The sequence below is a fragment of the Asparagus officinalis genome, chromosome 4 (genome assembly GCF_001876935.1).
Source record: "Asparagus officinalis chromosome 4, Aspof.V1, whole genome shotgun sequence".
Taxonomy (NCBI): Eukaryota; Viridiplantae; Streptophyta; class Magnoliopsida; order Asparagales; family Asparagaceae; genus Asparagus; species Asparagus officinalis.
In genome coordinates, this window is record NC_033797.1 from 132,755,487 (window position 1) to 132,772,322 (window position 16,836).

The following is a 16,836-nucleotide window of genomic DNA, read 5'->3' on the forward strand; positions in this document are numbered from 1 at the left end:
ACAAAAACGTATAAATTGTCAGATATAATCATTATCGAGCTATTTAAACATTGTCTAATTCAATGTCTTGCAACTGTTTTACTCCAGATTCTTACACAAAGGATTTGACATAGCGACGTAAATTAGAACTTTTTCGTAACCTTTATTTTTTCTTTCCACAAATCAATTAGACACATTTGACAGAACAAAAATGGGAAAGAATCTTTATGTGCAATGGAACAATTTCCAGTTAAAGCATCTGAGAAATGATGTTATTTCCTCATAGAATAGATTTGGAAGGGATAGGAGCTCTTCACTATGCGGACCGGCTTGTGCGATTGTAGACAAGACCAGATCAGCGAAGATGGATGCTTTACAAATAAAGGGTAGGCAGACACAGGTTTATGAGGTTGGCTGGCTTGATTTTTATAATTCTCAATTATCTTTTAGTGTTATAGTCAGCCAACACACATAGGTACTTTCTACATAGGAGGTCGGGATGTTGACTATCTTTATAATATATTTATTATTATATATATATATAATATATATTTAGAAGGAAGAGGAGCAAATATGGGTTAGGCTTGTGTTACCAAGCCCACAAAAGTTGTGTTGGTAGTGATGTCGTAATCCCCTCACTCATCAAATATGGGACATCATTCACATGGGTAGTGAGAGTGGTAATAGGGATGTGACACATCACTACAAGCACAAAATTTCGTGCTTGTACCAAGCATAACCTTTTTCATTATATATTATATATAATATATATATATATATAAATATATATATATATATTCAGCATGAAATTTTTAGCACAACTTATGAATCTAAAATGATTTCATATTGGTAGCTTTTATGTGGTATAACAAGCAGTTAAATTAATGCAAGGACAATACCACCATAAAGTTTATTATTTGGTCCATAATAGCAGCACGTGTACATCTAAATATAATTGTTGCAAGTCTGCAAAGACATGACAAATGATATAGAGTGTGATGATTGTGGGGGGGGAGGGGGAGGGAGGAGGCTAAACAGATTTTGAAAATCAACTTCTTAGATTACATAATGTACATAATCAGGAAGGCATGCATAAAAAAAATTTCATAAATAGACCAAGTAATTCTTTGACTATGACAATGCAAACTAGTCCAGATCATGATGCAAAATTCAAGCCAGATGGAAGTATATATACCACATCTTGTTTACCGTAGTCAGATTTACATGCAACTACAACTTCTTTTCCAGTCTCTTACTGGATTTTTTGAATGCCTGACTTATGCTCTTAAATTTCCAGTGAGGCATTCTCTTTGGTTATCTTCTGCTTTTTTACCTTTTCTTTAAACTCTCTCATCAATCAGCTTCTTACAGGTTCATCTACCAGTGATGTCTGCCCTGTCCTTCAAACTGAATCTAACCTGCTTCTTACTAAAAATTTAACTTGAATAATGGTATTCTGTCAGCATTACTATAGTCTTGCATCGTAAGCATAAGACAGCACAACAACAATTTAGAACTACATTCTATCTCGTCAACCTTGTTCCCGCCATATTTCATATGAAAATAGCAAAAATATAGCCATAGTTAGTGTTGCAACTCATAAACATGACAATGCCAGAAAGATTTGAGTATGTTCATTCCCATTGACCTGTTCTAGTTCGATTGGATATGGTTTGGTCTATCAACCCATCCTCCCATAGAAAAAGCATGAGAACATGAACATGTAGAAGAAGCATGAAAATATCACACATGAGACACATGAACATGTCGAAGAAGCATAAACATACCAAACATTTCAAAGTTGCTGAAGAATTCCCCTTGAACCAGAAGGAATAAGCTAAAGTAACTGCATGCAAACAACATGGTCAAAAAGCTTGGTAAACTCAATAATAACTTTTTACTTTGTAGATTACTATATCTTGAATTGTTGGTTAAATTCTATGCTATTTTATGTTTTCTATATCAGTCCATTTCTAGAGTGAAACAGAAGAAATTTATGGCAGAACATTGATGTGCAGCAGGTTTCCAGGAAGAGGTCAGAACTACATAATAATAATAATAATAAAATTCTAAGCATACTTGCACTTTGCAAATCAATTCTGAAGTTCATTCAGGGTCATTGAAGAGATTGAATATACATACACATTAAACCAATGACATAATTGGTATAAACTTCCCTTAAAACCAAGAATGGGTTATACTTGATCCCATTGAAATCAGATTCCACAATATAAAAACACAAATCAGACTAAGGGTACTTGCAATTTGCAAATCATTCATGAAGTTTAATCAGGATCAGTGAAGAGATTGAATATGCACAAACATTAAACCAATGACATAATTGACATAGACTTGCTTGACATAATATCAACGATGGGATATACAGGACTCATATGAGACCCCAGAAGACGTGAGACGATTACATGAAAGGTTAGAGAATATGTTCCTCCACTAGGTTGAGTAAACACAATGGAGGCGTGGAAGCCCCATAGAAGGACCACCAAGAAATAAAAAAAATATGGCATTGACAGGGAAAAGTCCCTCGCAATGTGATAGTCCAGAATCCTCTCAGCCATGCGAACAAAGAATGCCAATATTCACACACTAGAATTAGAAATAAAACTGCTTGAAGACCATAAAAAGAAGGGAGGAACCTTCTACAAAGTAACATCGTTGAGCGTCAACATAATGTGAATAGATAATACAATTATGCTTCAAACATAGCATTCAAAATGGTAACTATGCACATAAATCAGGTAAGGTTTGGCCCACCCAACTTGAGCCCAAGTGGAAGATTGTTACCTAGGTTGGATTTTGAAATTTTGAGTTGAAGCTGGACTTACAAATCTCAATGTAAATTGAACTTTGGTAACAACTTAGCTCGTCACCAACCTACATCAAGCCTTACCCAATTCAGGTGTTTGCGCGTATGACTCTAAATCAAGACTTCCCCAACCCTAATGCGAGCTTCGTCCAACCCAAATGTCTGTGCCATGTGTTTGTCTGTTGTGTATTGCCGTGTTGAACCTAACCCAAGCCTTACCTAACCAGAAAGTGAGAGACTCAACCAACCTAAATGAATATATCAGTTATCTGAGAGTAGGTAACTAATGACCAAATGAGAACAAAAATACAATGTCAGTAAAAGGTACGCCATGATGGCAATAAGCCAAGAAGTGTACCAAAAAACCCTGAGCAAGCATATCCATAGACCTTGCCTAACAAAGACCCAAGTACACCTAGCAAATATCCTATTAGGCACCTGATTTTGTTCAAGGCATGTGCAGAAGATATCTAAAAAGGCCCAAGCTTAAACAAGCAGGGAAATAGTTAAGTATAATTACCAGACTAGACCCACACCATTGGATATGCATGAACTACATAAACCAAGTAAGTCAACATGCGTAGGATGGAAACTTCAAATAATCTATTGGATAACACTTCAAAAATACAAAAATTACTACTCATTGAAGAAACAAAAAAGCCTTAGACAGGTAGATAATTTGCTTTTCCAATGAAGGAAACAAACTTTTAGTAAATAATTTATTGAGAAAGGTGATCACCTAAAGCAAAAGCCAATATATTTGGAAGAGGCCGCGTGGAGTAGAACAGCAAGTGAAACTGCAGAGCCGCTGTTATGACAAAGAAGGCTTCCACATGGCGACCAAACTTGTTTCTAACCTGTTTAATTTGAATTAAATATTGAAGGAAGTTGGAAAAGTATAGCACCTGAATTTGAAAGTAGATATGGTTTCTAAGAAACTTAATGGGTGCATATGCTAAAGCCTAGTGATTACAGCTAAAATTGTGAAATGGCTTAATTGCACTTAAATGCCCTATAGTTTCCCCTATATGGCACTTACATATCCTCACTTGTTTTTGGTAGCAATTATATACCCTAAAGTGCTCATCACTTTCAGTTATATACCCTCACTTGTTTTCTCAGCAATTATAAACTCTAAAGTATTAAAAACTTGCACTTAAATACACTTAAGTTTATAAAATTGGCACTTAAATACCCTAATGTTTTTAAAACTTGCACTTAAAATACCCTCAACTTTGCATAACTGAGGGTATTTAAGTGCAAGTTTAAAAAACTTTAAGAGTATTTAATTGCAAGTTCTAAAAATTTTAGGGTATATAAGTGCTGCCAAAAAAAAGTAAGGGTATATAAGTTCCAAGTTTAGAAAACTTTAGTGCATATAAGTGCTGCTAAAAAGCAAGTGAGGATATATAAGTACAAGTAGGGAAACTATAGGGTATTTAAGTGCACTTAAGCCTTGGGAATTTCTGTCTAGGAAGTAGTTATGGATAAATGATTCTAAAAGCATCACAACCACTGACCACTTTATTCAATGTGCTCAAGGTGCACTCGCTGTAAAATATTCAAATCAGAGAAAACAAAGATAATGTTGTCCATGAAACTACTTCATACCAAAATCTACACCTTCAGCCAAAAAAAAAATTCCAATATATGTACAATTTCCCTTGATTAACTCCATCGTAAATTGGCCTGTAAGATTGTTGCAGCTTCCAAGATCAAATGAAGTCATTTTTCCTTCTTTAGTTGGATACTTTCTGATACTATTTCAGAATTAAGAGATCTTGATTAAATCCTACTTAATGTAATCTGCATGAATTTCTCAATGTTAAAGGAAAAAACTGAAGGCCTGCTGACTGTCTCTGACTGTGTCATGGAAAGCCAATCTCATGAAGTTGCCATGACTGGAACATTCAGCAACAACTTAAAGATTGATGTCCTATTAAAGCTGATGGTATATTGTGGAGCATGCACTTAGCCTTATGATCTCAATTTGTACTGAACAAGTTTGCTAGCTTAGTTAAAGCAACTGGATGTTGGTTTGCTATAGTGCAAATCTCAATCTCAATTACCTGAACAGTATATTGATTTGAAATTTTCCTAAAATTTAGGCTTACTTAGTCTGATGATATTTTGAACAATCATGCTTTCAGGAATTAAATCATTATGCAGCAGTACAAGTCACAGGCCACTGCCAGTAGGTTTCTATGATTAATAAACTGACTATTGTGTTAGCTGACCAGGAAACATTAACAGGTTCTCAACAAACAGTAACAGCTGGGGCTAAAGCAGATAAACTTAAAGACTAGAAAAAGTACTAATAAAATGATTTTTAACTACAGAGTGAAGAGTTAAACAATTAAGAACAAGAAAATTGAAAAGTCTAGCCATGAATCTTAGAAAATAAAATATAAGATCTCTCCTGATCTCTAGTTACAGATATAACAAGATAGAAAGGACCTAGGCTGTGCTATCAGCAGAAGCAGCCAAATCTTAAACCAATAAATATTAAAAACTAAAAAGATGAGGTAGATGCAATGATGCCACGTGGGGAAGGGAGTAAATTTAGCTTGAACAAAAACAGAAACGATGAATGAAACTTCAGCAGTACACTAGTATTGTAGGAAAAATGAAGGTCAAAACATAATTAGTAGTTCAGATCCATTAAAACTACTGATTGCAATGCCTTCGATCAATATACAAGAGAAGAAAGAAATAAGATGTAACCTAAGAAGGTTGCAGTTAGATGGCTTAGGAAAAAAAATGCTTATCGAGTGTCATTAAAGATTTTAAACAAAGTCTTTATGATGAAGAAACCATCAGTATGAAATGGATCTGAATGTGAAATAAAAGGCAACTGAAAGAAACAAGATCAGATAGATAGAAGTCTAACTCTTGAGAAATAAGTCAAACTGCTTTTTAAATATCTAATTCTGACACCATATTCCCATAGGTGAAAGAATCTTTAAGTTGCCCCCAGACAGTTGAAATAGATTTTGTGGTCAAGGAAGATGATAATGCCACAAAGTTACTTTTTTGTTAGTAACGTATGATACCCCACATTCCTAGAATCCACAATGGGTTTCCAAATTACCCATTGCATAATCAGTATCTTCTCATGCTCAAAGCACTCAACGATGCAATTTGACTAATGTTGAAAACGGTGAATCCCTAAGCTTATGCAAGATAGATTCAATTCATTGATTCCATGTGGTTAATTGGCAGAAAAGAAGTCAAAGAGAGTTGTGGCAAGGCATATGTCGCTTGTGACAATAAGGTCAAAAGTTCGAGTTACGATTCCAATCAGAGAAAAACAAAAAAACTGGTTTCTTACATTCTGATAATTGAAGAAGATCCAAGCGCATAATTCTAGTCACTTTCAGCTATTTATGAGTTATAAATACACTCCTGCTAGTCATTCTTAGATTAAAAACATGACATAAGGTTGCTTGTGACAATAAGGTCAAAAGTTCAAGTTACGATTCCAATCAGAGAAAAACCAAAAGAACTGATTTGTTACATTCTGATAATTGAAGAAGATCCAAGCTCATAATTCTAGTCACTTTCAGCTACTAATGAGTTATAAACACACTCCTGCTAGTCATTGTTAGATTAAAGAAATGACATATGGATGGGCATGAAACATAGGTTTTGGAACATGAATGAAAATTCTCACAGTAAATCTAAGTGGATGTGATTAACTGGCAAAATCAAATAGGTTACTGAAGGGGATCCTCACCCAGATAACATAGCTAATTACCATATCCAACTACATAAAGATCAACTGATCATAAAGGCATAAGTCAATGATTCATTAAAAAAAACTTATGATGCCGACAACCACCATGTGCTAGTCCAATAATGTTCTCCATTGGGAGGATATCTCCTGAAGTTGTTATTAAGAGGTGGAAGCATATAGTTTCCTACACAAATATTGATAAGAATAAGAAATACTTTATGAAGATCCATATATTTTAAATCTTTGCTTTATGAGTTATACAGATCTCTTTTTCACTTATGCATAACTACTTTCAATTATGCGAACATGCAAAATTTGGGTGCAAAAGATGGAAAACTCACCTGAACCCGTAATAATCGAAAGGCTAATAATACTGTGCAACCTAACACCAGCCGAACTATGATCGCAAGAAAAAATGATTAATTAGTTTATATTCTTGCAAGGGAAAAAGAATACACATAGTTATAAAGAGAAATACCAACTTTCTTTGATAGAAAGTACTAAATTTTCTTATGAGACAAGCAGACATCAATTCAGGTATACTCAAGAAGTCCTGATTGCAGGACTACGGAAACAGGATACAGCCACGACATGACTCAGTTGTGTCACAGACTGAAAATATAAGGTACGAATATATTGTTGACTAGGCAATCACATTATGTGTGAATCAACGTTATTTCCTATAAGATGGCTTTGCGAAGTAGTAATATTTAAAAACCGCAGTAACTCGAACTATATAAAAGATTTCAAATAATAAAAATTAATAGCTAAAGGGAACTCTTCTTCTTTGTTAAAAATGTGAATATTTCTTGCACTAAAATTTGTAGCTTCCCAGTCACGAATCCACATATCCCTCATATATGTTTGGAGATCTTGCGTCATAAAATTTTAAATATATCATACGAGTATAGAGAATATTCATGACATGTACATTCGGTCGGATCCAACTTATTCTTGAAATGTACAACCACACACTCCCTTTCAACAAGAAATCAATACACCAAGCACTACACTTGACTTAAGTTCGAGAAGTTTAATGTATGGAGAGAAGAGAAAGGAAACGATTGTCCTTGTCAGCTCCAATGATGGTCTCATCATCAAGAGATCAGAGGGAGGGGAGTCGAAGGTGAAGCTCAACAAAGGGAGGAAAGAAGAAGAGAGTCGACATGAGTCTGTGTCGATGATGTTGTCATGGACAAGAGGAGGAGACACTATTTAGAGGAGAGAGTTAGGGATTAGGACGGAGGGGAGAGAGTTAGAGATTAGGACGGAGGAGAGAGTTAGGGTTGTTCGGGGTTAAGAGAAGTGTCGATTTGTAAACCAAATAACAGATTTACACTTCCATTCAAATTTCAAGGTAACCATAGTAATGATTTAAGTGAACATATCATAAAAAAGTTTACATACATAAGTAATATGAGATATAAAAATACCAGTGATGAGACTGTAAATCTTCGGCATGTGTAACAAATGCAACAGTAATACCATTGGTGATGCCAAAGTTGATACAAAAATGGCCCCTGGTTGACAAACAAGATTTAGCAGTATGGTCAGTACCTGATAACCGGAGCATATCCTAACAAGATAGAGCTCATTTTTCATCAAATAATAATCAATTGAAAGCATGCAGTAGCTGTAACTTTGTAACTTTAAATAAAAGCCTTTAGCCTTAACATTAATGTAAAAATCTAACAAAGTGATGGCGAACAGACTGAGAGGACTCCGAGTCAAAAAGATTCTCCATTGATCATTCAAGAATAGCAAGGGTATGAAAGATCATGGGTGCCCATTGGATCGTCAGAGGGGCTGATTGAGAAGAATATGGACTGGCATCGGTCACGTGAATAGTGATCATGAGGTACTGTTCACGTGAGCAGTATCGAAAGAAATGTCTTTTTGTTTGGATGGCAGTCAGGGGATTATATTGAGGAGAGGATTTTGAAAGAGCTTGAACAAAAAACTAATTTGGCTTCACGCCTAACAACGCACATTCTTCAAAGTGAGGTTTTCTCAAACACAAAAATTATCATTCATCAATGTCCATCCTCCAAATAGAGATCACAGGTTATTTATAAAAGAAACCTAATGCACTACGGATAACATCAAATAAACTCCATAACTAAAAGATATCATCTAAAGAAAACAAAAAAACTAACAAAATATGAACTAAAGTTGCAACTTTATTATCCTAACTGAAAAGATAAAATATAATATCTTAACCAAAAATTTAAATCTAATCAACCCAAATTTTGTAGGCTGTCCCGCATCAAAAAGATTAATTAATCATGAAAGATATATTTCCTTTTCTCCTCTGAACAGAATAAAAAACTTATATGCGAGAAAATATACTCTCTAAGGGAACATCAGATTATCATCTTTGACCTTTCTCATGGTTGAGAGTTATCGTCATGAGTTTAATCTTTGACCTTTCTCATAGTTGAGAGTTAACATCAATCGTCGTGAGTTTAGTCCTACATTGGTTAGATACAAGTCTATTTGTATTGCACATTCTATTAATAAAATCCAATAGAGAGCAAATTAACTCTCTGATTAACCTGAAAAATGCAGTAGCGTAAGAACAGACACTTACTAGAGATGGCTCTCTAGCTCGTCTCAAGGCTCGACTAGTTGCGAAGGGACTCAGAGATATATAGGCTGGCTTATCTAGACACCTTTTCTCTTATAGCAAAGATGATGTCAATTCAAATTATTATCTCCCTTGCTGCTCGGTATCACTGGCTTTTATAGCAGTTGGACGCTAAGAAATATCTTTATGGCTTGAAGCAATCCCCACAGGCCTGGTTCAGACATTTTGTAGCAGTAATTTAGAAGTTTGATCTTAATCGAGCTCAAAAAGACCACTTAGTACTCTGGAGACTTCACGGTAGGAAATGAATACTTTAGATTGTATACGTTCGCGATATTGTGATCATTGGATATGATGCACAGGGCATCAATTGTTTGCAAGAGTGTGTACAACAGTAGTTTCAGACTAAGGATCTTGGACCCTTGAAATGTTTTCTAGATATTGAGGTGGCTAGATTGAATAATAAAATGTTCTTATTTCAGAGAAAATATGTGCTTAATATGTTGTCGAATGCTGGGATGTCAGAATGCAAAGGCACTGACTCACCTATGGATGACAAGATCAAACTACTATTGGACCAGGGAGAGTTCTTGAGAGACAGTGAAAAATACATACAATTTATAGGGAAGCTAAACTACCTAAAAATTACTAGATCAAATATTGCATTTTCTATCAGCATAGTGAGTCAGTTTCTCTCAACAACTACGGTACCTCACATAGAGGCTGTGAAGAGGATTCTTATTTATCTTAAGAAAACTCAAGGAGGGAGCCCTTTATTTATATAGTGGTCACAAGGGAGTTGCAAAATTCTCATATGCAGTTTGGACAATGATCTACGTTTGACAGGAGATCGATTATTGGATATGGTGTGTTTCTTGGCGAAATCTAATTTCATGGAAGAAGAAAAACAAAGTGTAGCCTCTCAATCTATAGTTGAGTCCAAGTATTGAGTCATGGCGAATCTAACTTGTGAGTTGATCTGGGTTAGAGACATATCAACAGAAATTGATTTTCCTTTGAAGCATCACATGAGCCTGTATGGAGACAATAAGGCTGTCATTCACATAGCTTAGAATCCAATATTCTATGAGAAGACAAAGCACATAGAGGTTGATTGCCACTTGATTCATGAGAAGATCAAGAAAGTGATCATTAGAGCCAAGCACATACCATCAGAGCATTAACTTGCAGATATTCTCACAAAACCTCTTGGGAGAACACGAGTCAACTTTATTTGTGATAAGCTAGGCATGTATGATATGTATGCTTAGCTTGAGGGGAAGTGTTGAAAGCTATTGTAGTAAGTTTAGTCCTACATTGGTTAGGGATAAGTCTAGTTGTATTCCTCATTCTATTAATAAGATCCAATAGAGAGAGAGCAATTTAACTCTCTGATTAACCTAAAACACCCATAAAAAAGGAGTCGACTCTGGAACAAACACTCACACAAGATTTAATAAAGATTTATGATCAGCTGACATCAACGCCTTGGAGCCAAACTCATGGCATGCAAAGGTCAGATATGAGAAATTAATACATTTATCAAATGAAATCTATTAAAATTGTGTCATACGCTAAGCGATACATTAAATTACCTAAAGTAACAATGTCTTAGCAAAAACAATCAAATAATATGACAGATACCAATATTAATATTCGTGTACGTATCTCGATGCACATGAGATTAAGCAGAATGTTCACGACCATTTACCAATAACCATTTACTGCTTAGCACAAAAATAATACGCAAACGAAATTTCTATATCATAAAGAAATCTTGACCAAACCAAATATGCAATTCAAATGTGATATGAAATTCTAGATACATATATACCTTGTACTGCTAAATATGCAACATTCTCACTTAATAAAGTAAAACTACGAAGTGTTAGTCTGAAAGAACAATTAACCAAAACTTGAGAAGAAAGTAATTGCATCCCAAGCAGTATGATGCCCATTACATCTAAGCACCTTTGTATCATGAAAGATTTAAAGATTTACCTAAGAAAGTACGAGAAACAACACCAGGAAAATCCAAATGGTCATACTGTGACAAGCATATCAAATGTTAAGGAATAAAAAGCAGAGATCAAAGCATTATTAAGAAAGGAAATAGAGAATATAAAGGGCCATACACCAACTTAAAGTAAATGGAAAAACTTGCCTTCTCTATGTGGTATCGATGGTAAAGAATATCATGCATTGCCTGCAAGAGAAATGCAACAATTTGCCTGTAACAAAATTGAAACAATACAGAAGTCCTATGTGAATAATGAAAGGTAAAATTCTGAGAATGCATTGGCACTATATAATAAAAATGATGCAGGAAAGCTATTACAATAGTAATACCTTTACAGACAGTAAAAAGAACACAAACAGAAAAGCAATGGTTTTTTCATCAATTAGGAAACATGTAGTTCTCTAAATACAACAACAAATAGATCGCAGATGGACTTCTGTGAAGCAAGATAAACTCTACTATGATGTAAAAGATGACACAAATGTAAAAATAAAACTTTTCGTCATGCTAGAAATGCTTCAGGAAAAAGAAAAAGAAGTTTAAATCTTGGGAGAACAGGCATCAATACATGTCTGTCATGCTTAATTATGGTTTAGAAGATTGATACTGCATTTTGTCATCTTGATCAGTGACTAGCTTCAAAATAAGGAACTTACTCAATAGTCACTAACCCTTTCTAGTTATGTTAATTATAAATAATTAATAGAAGTATTAGATCTCACCCTTGTATTGAAGTGGTTTTGATTTTCCTTTTGCATTAACTGATGTTTTTCGACAATAGAGCTCAAGGATGCAGTTACTAACCTATGAATACCACTTACATTCGGATTTTCTTAATGAAGCTTCTGTTTAAAATTTATATCAGACCGATTAAAAGTATTTCGTGAACAAAGATCCTAGAAATTGGACGGACTCTACACAAGTTGGTCAACAATATATCCAAGAAGATGACAGTTCAATTTAAAAGTTTGTGTCATATCATGAGTAATTCTCCAAAGCAATATTACAAAAGGTGTTTGACGCCTCAAGGCGGCGTTAGCACTTAGTCCTGCATAGTACTTAGCTCCACATTTTCGGCTAACTAGCTGCTCTGCTATCATTTGTCACGCCCCGAGCCCGGGAGCCTGTTGGCCCTATATAAGCTCTAGGCCCTCATCGAGTGCAACACAAGGTTTGGTTCAATCCACTGCCAAAATTGACAAGTCAACACTTGACTCCTTGGACTTATATTATAAATCATTCAATTATTCAATCAATATTCAATGTGCGACTAAATCTTCGAGTATTACAGTCGTCGAAGATAAATGCCAATAGATCAGCGGTCAAGAGGACAAATAAGAAGGTAGAGGTGAAAATTGGGAACTAACATTTTTCCAACAAAAAATAACCCGCGACAGGTATGAGATAGAGTAATATAATATTTAGTCTGGATTCTGGGTTTAAGTTATTTGCTTTAGTTTAAGTTTTTAGGTTAGAGTTATAAAGTTATTAGATTTGAGCTTTTGAGTTATTGGATTTGACTTACTAAGTTATTAAGCTCTAAATTATTGGGTTTGAGCTTTTAAGTTGTCCGGTCTGGATTTTTTGTATTCGGGTTTAGAATTTAGGTTATTCAAAGATTAGGTTTATGTTTTTGTTCATAACAGCCGCCTCCTCTGGGTTTTTTTTTTACTTGGAATGGCCACCTGTGGTCACCCAGGAGACCATGTTGACCTGGTGGTGTCCCCTAGGGAAAAATGAAGTAGCCTGGGGCTAGGTCTCACTAGGCGATCACCTAGGCCAACTTTTACAACAATGCTCCAAAATAGCTTATTACTTGCTTGCAAGTTGCACAAAAGCATACTCCCATAAAATTCCAATGGAGGTTTCTAAAATCAGAATTTATATCTTGAAAGAACACAAAATTGTAGTTATGAACAATAGACATTCCAAACAAGATATCATGGCACATGTCGCAAGCATAACATTTTTGAATATTTATATAGGATAATATTAAACCTAAAAAATTAAGACCTCAAGACTTTGGAAAAGAAAATTAACACACTTTCAACTCACCACGAGAACTCATAACCAAACTTTCCCAATAGGCATCTCACAATGCTCATACCCGACTGATGTAATGCAACACTTCCCCATAATTAGAGTGAGAGTCTCATCTACAGATGCAATTGAAGACACCATCAATCATCACATTAGACAGTTGTTATTCATTGGTCATGTATTTGAGGAGAAAGAAAATTCAACACTGACTTGGATGCTCTAACTGATGGAGCCAAGAAAGAAGGATAAGAGATCAGCAATGGGTTGTGTAGCTCTACATGGTGAACAAAGCCATGTCTAGATTTACCACTAGGCCAATAGGTTGATCAAACCAAAAACTAAATTTAGTGCAAGAAATTTTTTTGATCAACTGGATTGTTACAGCCAGCTCTAGACTGTGCACAAGGCTAGCTCTAGATTGTCTACAAGTCATTCGTCAATTAGATAAAAAAAACTGAAATTTTTATATGCAAGAACATTTTTGATCAATTGGATTGTGCAAAATGCCATCTCCAGATTGCCACTAAGCCATTCAATTGATCAAACAAAAAACTGAATTTTCTAAGCAAGAACTAAGAAGTCTATGACCAACTAATGTTTGCTGCATATAGTTTAATGCATGAAACAAATCAGTTAATCAGGTTTAAGAATTAGCACAAATACCTAGATTTGTTCAAAGATAAACAAATCATTAGTTCTTGATGATTGCATCCTAGGGAAGTGTGTGTCCGCCTACGAGGATTGCACCCTTTAAGGCTTGATCGTGATATCTTTTGTTGTAGCCTCTACACTCTCTAACCTCCTCCAAACTCCTTCAACCTCTAACTATGAACACCTACTCTATCTCCTCCAACCTTCTGTAAAACCTCATCCACCACCAGTTAAACGAAAAAAATCAGCCTAGGACGTCAATCCGGTGCCTAAGCTTTTCCTAAAACATTGGCATTTACTATCAATTATAGTAACTAAAACATAGAAAAACCGCCTAAGTTAGGCCCCCGCCTAGGCGCCAAGGCTCTTGGTGACGGGACCAATGCCTAGGCCGCCTAGCGCTTTTTGTAACCTTATTGCATCTGATGTGACATCGCCTTTATGCGCCTTGCAAGTGCCCTGCACTAGGGCGTGTGCAAGAAATTGGATGTTTAATACCCTCAAGACTGGGTAATGAAGAAGAGAGGACAGAAAGTGAGGGAGTTATATATATAAGATTAGAGGAAGGAAGACGTTAGTCATAAAAAGTTAACGAGAGTGGACAAACCACCATGGCTTCATTAAGAGGTGAATAAGTTTCATATGACTCTTTACATTAGTATAAGGGTGTGTTTGGCAACCCACAACCTAACCTGGATAAGTCCTTAACAAGGTTAGGACTGGTTCAAGGAGGAGGTGGTCCAATTCTAACCTTGTTAAGGGGAGAAAAATGAACTTAAAAACTAGGCCAAGTTTGACTGATCAAGTTTTTTGCCAAACATAATTTAATTACTTAACCAGTATCCACTAACTTGGTTATGGAATAGTTGCCAAACACAACCTAAATATTCAAGATAGTCTATGTTTGTTCTTATACACCATGCTCTCGGGCATGTCCCTTGCTACTCTCATTAAATGAGGGATAAGTTTCGCCGAAACATGTACATCTGCTATAAGTTAACATCTCTTAGGTGGAAAATGGTTTCAAACTTTACTAATGTTGCTCTATTTTATCAGAATGTTCCTCGCTACAATGATAATATGTCATGAAATATCTCCCGTTCCCCTTGTCTGAGGAGAAGAAAAATGGAAACCACGATATTTCGCAAGTATCAGCCAATTTCACTTACAAATTTTTAATCTTGGACTGCTTGAGTCGGGCATTGGCGCACAATAGTCCAGAAAAGATACCAAAAATTCACTGAAGAAAGCTAATGAGCAGGCGGCAGAGAAATCAGGGAACCTAACAAAATGCAGCATGTTTGCATGCAAACTGTTTGCGCTTTTGCCTCGCTGGAAGAATACTTGCAGCTAGAAAAAAAATTCAATAATCAAAGTAATTAAGACGTACCTGAACGTTACTGATCCCAACAACAGATCCCAACCTGCAACAAGAATCGAGATCGGCCATTTCAGTGAAGGATTACAGAGAGGAGAGAGATGGGATCGATGGGGAGACAGATAAATTACCGAAATTGTGAAGAAATTTGGAGAATTTTCCGTTCCAGGCAGCGCCATTTTTGGTCGCCATGAGTCCTGAAAGGCTGAAACTCAAACCCCAAGCTTCGCTGCGCAAGGTCTGCGAACACATCGACCCGATCGCCGTCTTCGGGCCCTAAGTAAGTGGGTACGGGCTTGAGAAGTTTTACCCGATAACCTGATAACTGTATAGCGTAGTAAGAGCATATTCATCCTAAAAACCCAAAATGGTGTCGTTTTTACACCAAGTTAGTATAGTTTTTACACCAAATCATTATTCCATCTCCAACCAATTTACACCAAAAAGAATATTCATTTTATTATTCTTATATTTTAACATTTTTATCTATTTAAAATATTTAACAAATTATATAATTATGAAATTTTAAGTGTAAGTTTTTCTTATCTAAATGTAAGTTTTTCTTATTTCTTCATTTGGTTCTAGTATTATGAAATTTTAAGTGTTTGGATTAAATTATCTATTTTTTTCTTTTTGAATTTTATTTTAATAATTATTTTATACTCTAATTTCATTATAATAATTAATATAAAATAATATATATTATTAATACAAATATAAAAAACAAAAGCAAAACAATAAAAAAACTAAATAGAATAAAATGGGAAATATGATGGATAAAATGGGATGTGGTTGGAATATTTGATTTGTTATAACAAACTTTAAGGAGGAAAAAAAATTTTGGGCGGGAGGGGGACTCCATATCTACAGTGTTGCGCCATTCCTGGCGCAACACTGTAGCAGCGCTTTAAAATAGCGCTAACTTTGTCGCTCTGTTGGAGGAAGTTTTGGTGAAAGATTTGCGTCAATTTGGATTTTTGGCGTTGGGATGGAGATGCTCTAAAGGGGCATTTGGCGATGACCTCTTTGTTGATGGCGGAGATATCGGTCCAACGATATCCATCCCCCATGCTTCGAACGGCCATGAAGTCGCTGCCAGATGCAGGTCTTTAGGCGGCCGATGCATGTAATTTGGCATGGATTTGGCACGCGTGCCAACATTTGGCGTAAGCGACTACATCGCTGACCATCCCGGGCCAATAGTAGCCTATCCTCCGCAGGCGATCCCAGAGCTTAGGTTCGGGCTGGTGAGCCCCACAAGTACTATCGTGGGCTTCGCGCAGAGCTTTATGTGATTTTGTCGTCGAGAGACATCGAAGCAGCATGTCATCATACTGTTTGTTGGAAAATTTGCAGTAAAAAGACAATAAAAGAAAAATTGATTTGTATTCTCTCAAAATCGATTACAATTTGGATTCCGATTACAAAAGAGAGGAGAATGAATTTGATTCTCCCCTTTGTTTAATTTTGGGTTCTTCACGGTGGCGATGGAGTGCCTCCTTCGAATGCTCGCGTCAAGTTTGCTCTCCGTTGACGATCCGCACGTCTTGATTCACTGGAACGTGGTCTTCTCCTCATGATTTGACGTTGTGGAGAACTTGCGTGGCAAGTTTGAAAATAA

The 16,836-nt window shown here is 35.8% G+C and overlaps 1 protein-coding gene across 3 annotated transcripts; it reads right to left on the minus strand.

Moving 5' to 3' along the window:
- LOC109839066 (dol-P-Man:Man(7)GlcNAc(2)-PP-Dol alpha-1,6-mannosyltransferase-like) lies at positions 1,599–15,055 on the minus strand. Of its 3 annotated transcripts, none has more exons than XM_020407497.1 (7): positions 15,007–15,055; positions 11,291–11,332; positions 11,128–11,173; positions 7,973–8,059; positions 6,881–6,936; positions 3,543–3,660; positions 1,599–1,825 (listed from the first exon to the last, which is right to left on the minus strand). In XM_020407497.1, exons 2-7 carry the CDS (start codon positions 11,327–11,329, stop codon positions 1,614–1,616), a joined length of 558 nt encoding a protein of 185 aa, XP_020263086.1. In that variant the 5' UTR covers positions 11,330–11,332; positions 15,007–15,055; the 3' UTR covers positions 1,599–1,613. The 3 variants fall into 3 exon arrangements, with proteins under 3 accessions (XP_020263086.1, XP_020263084.1, XP_020263085.1); XM_020407495.1 differs by lacking the exon at positions 15,007–15,055 and adding an exon at positions 13,202–13,302 and having other exon boundaries at positions 11,291–11,357; XM_020407496.1 differs by lacking the exon at positions 15,007–15,055 and adding an exon at positions 13,202–13,292.

Bases quoted from the DNA above. Each gene is read 5' to 3' on its own strand.
- LOC109839066 (XM_020407495.1), bottom strand. From the start codon at position 13,251: ATGAGCATTGTGAGATGCCTATTGGGAAAGTTTGGTTATGAGTTCTCG. The intron at 6,937-7,972 runs GTATTTTTATAT...TTGCGATCATAG, and splicing joins GATTTACAGTCTCATCACTG to TTCGGCTGGTGTTAGGTTGC. The intron at 3,661-6,880 runs GTGAGTTTTCCA...CAAATTAAACAG, and splicing joins TTCGATTATTACGGGTTCAG to GTTAGAAACAAGTTTGGTCG.